Raw genomic sequence first — 2,627 nt, 5'->3', positions numbered from 1 at the left:
CATTGAAACACCGACAGTTCCCCATTAAACCTGCATTTGCCATGACCAGCAACAAATCACAAGGACAAACCATGGACAAGGTTGGCATCTACCTCTCTGAACCCGTTTTTGGACATGCACAACTTTATTTTGCCTTCTCATGTGTTCGACGTTCATCTCACATTAAAGTTAAAATTAAAAATGATCCATGCCAAGGAAGACTCATTCAAAGACTAGACACCATCTTTACTACTAATGTTGTATACAGAGAAATATTCCAATAAAACATTACTCTATGCCAAACACTCTATTTTGTATTTATATAGGCATCATCCAAACCTGCACACTATTCTATATCTAATTCATACATCTCACTCTTTGTCATGCCCCAACGCCAGGGGTTGGCGAGCGAAGCGAGCAGGGGGTGGAGCCCCCTAGTATAACATGTTTGAGACTTTCATTGTATGGCGACATAATGACTTGTACTTTAATGTAATTTGTGGTCAGTTCCTTCTATATAGTCTGTATGTTCTACTCATGCTTCTCTTGCTACTCTGCTTTCCAAAAAACATGAATGTTAGTTTGGGTGACAATTTAATATGATCCAGAGTTTAAATATAACCAATTGTTAGTGTCCTGTGTAGATGGTGGTCTTTGAGTCTTGTACAGTCATGTCTGTATACCTTGTCGATCTCCAAAAACTCTGGAATGGAAAAAGTGGGCTCCAAAAATAGGAGGATGGATTTTAATGTTAAAAAAATCAATTTACTTTACGATGCTAACAATCGTGTATTAGAACTGTAAATGTTGAGTTACTTCACTCTTGTCAAATTCTTATATTCTAAGCTACTCTGTAAAAGTTTGTAATAAATGTTTGGGTAATGGCGTAACTCATAACTAGTCACAGTACTTTTTATCTGTTTTATTTATCACAGAATCGACTGAGTTGACAACAACAGAATGAATCAAACTGGTTCGCCTGTCCAAGAATTTGTTCTTGCTGGGATTCCCGGATTTGGAGATGAAGAAAGCAGGAGGATTTTCTTTGCCGTCTTTCTAACTGCATATCTCTTTATTCTCCTTTGGAATTTCCTCCTCATCTTTATATTCTCATCAGACAAAAGTCTGCACACTCCTATGTACGTATTAGTTTGTGGCCTTGCTATTTTAGACATTGTTTTAGCAACTAACATAATCCCGGGTATTCTAGTTCTCTTTAGGTTTGGCTCCAGGTCGGTTTCGTTTACCGCTTGCTTCACACAAATGTTTTTTTTTTTTAGTCTGTTTTTCTCAGAGTCTTTTCTCTTGGGGCTCATGGCATATGACCGATACATAGCCATTTGTCATCCTCTTCACTATCCAAATTTAATGGACAACACTCGTATCTTGAAACTGATGGTGGGTTGCTGGTTAACGGCCTGTCTTTGTTCAACTATTATTGTAGCTCTCACGCTCAGATTTCCATTCTGCGGCCCTAATAAAATTGTACAATGTGTTTGTGATTTCTCTTCTGTGCTGAGTTTAGCCTGTGGCAATATTCTGACCACTAGTTATATTGGATTAACCATAGCTCTGAGTGTCTTGGCTTTTCCTATGATGTATATTGTATTTTCATATGTGAAGATCATATCTTCAGTTCTCAAGATTGCCACCTCCGAGGGACGCATGAAAGCTTTCTATACCTGTGGAACACACATGTTGGTCATTTCCATTTTCTACTTCGTTGCCAGTGCAGTCATCATCTCCTACAGAATTCCTGGTACATCCGTGGACATGAGAATTATTGGCATATTATTTCATAATATTTTTCCCACTCTGACAAACCCAGTAATTTACTGTCTACGGACAAAAGAGATCAGAGACAGTCTTTTCAAAACTCTGAAAAAAGGCAGAATTTTGCCTAAAAGTTTATAAACAGCTAACCTTATGTGTACATCCACTCCCAGAGTTATGACATGTATTTCAGAATTGTTGAATAACGCATTAAACAATTTCTGTTTACAATAATATGTATTATTATTAATGCCTTTCTGAATAATTCATTTTAAATTGTAAATATACACTTTATGGATGTGTAATATCTCTCCCAGTCATTTTGTATATTCATATTTACATTTAAAACCTTTGTTTTCTCATACACTATAATTCCTTTACCACTGTGACGCCCTAGGTGAGCCCCAGCACAGAACACCACTAATTAATAAAGACCCCCACCTCTCAGAGCTTTGCTTTTAATGATCATTTATATACAGTGGATACAGAGAGTTAGACCACTTTGTACACTCTTAATTGTATTGTAGATTTAATTTTAAAGGGACAAATTTCACATTTTTGCCCATCAGTCTACACTCAATTACCCATAATGACAAAGTGAAAACGTTGGCTTTAATTGTCCTTGTGATATGTCTAGGATTTGATTGGAATCCACCAGTGGAATATACTGATTTGATTGGACATCATTTAGAAGGGCACACACAGGTGTATTTAAGGTCCCACCAAAAAAAAAAAAATTAAGCCATAAACTCCAAGGAACGTTCTGTAATCCTCTGCAATCAAATGGTGGTAAGCCAAGATCAGGGCAAGGGTATAAAACCATTTCTGAAGCTCTAAGTGTTTCTGGGAGCATAATGGCCACAATAATTGTAAAA

General features: G+C 36.9%; 1 protein-coding gene across 1 annotated transcript; it reads left to right on the top strand.

The window, feature by feature from the left end:
• Nucleotides 1-916: 916 nt before the first annotated feature.
• Nucleotides 917-1,914, top strand: LOC127527690 (olfactory receptor 2AT4-like). Its single transcript, XM_051927269.1, has one exon. The coding sequence runs from the start codon at nucleotides 940-942 to the stop codon at nucleotides 1,891-1,893; it is 954 nt and encodes a 317-aa protein (XP_051783229.1). The 5' UTR covers nucleotides 917-939; the 3' UTR covers nucleotides 1,894-1,914.
• Nucleotides 1,915-2,627: the final 713 nt, after the last annotated feature.

This window comes from Erpetoichthys calabaricus, chromosome 4, assembly GCF_900747795.2.
Source record: "Erpetoichthys calabaricus chromosome 4, fErpCal1.3, whole genome shotgun sequence".
In the NCBI taxonomy this organism is placed as follows: Eukaryota; Metazoa; Chordata; class Cladistia; order Polypteriformes; family Polypteridae; genus Erpetoichthys; species Erpetoichthys calabaricus.
Note: the sequence above shows the minus strand (reverse complement) of the source record. Positions and strands in the feature narration are given on the sequence as shown.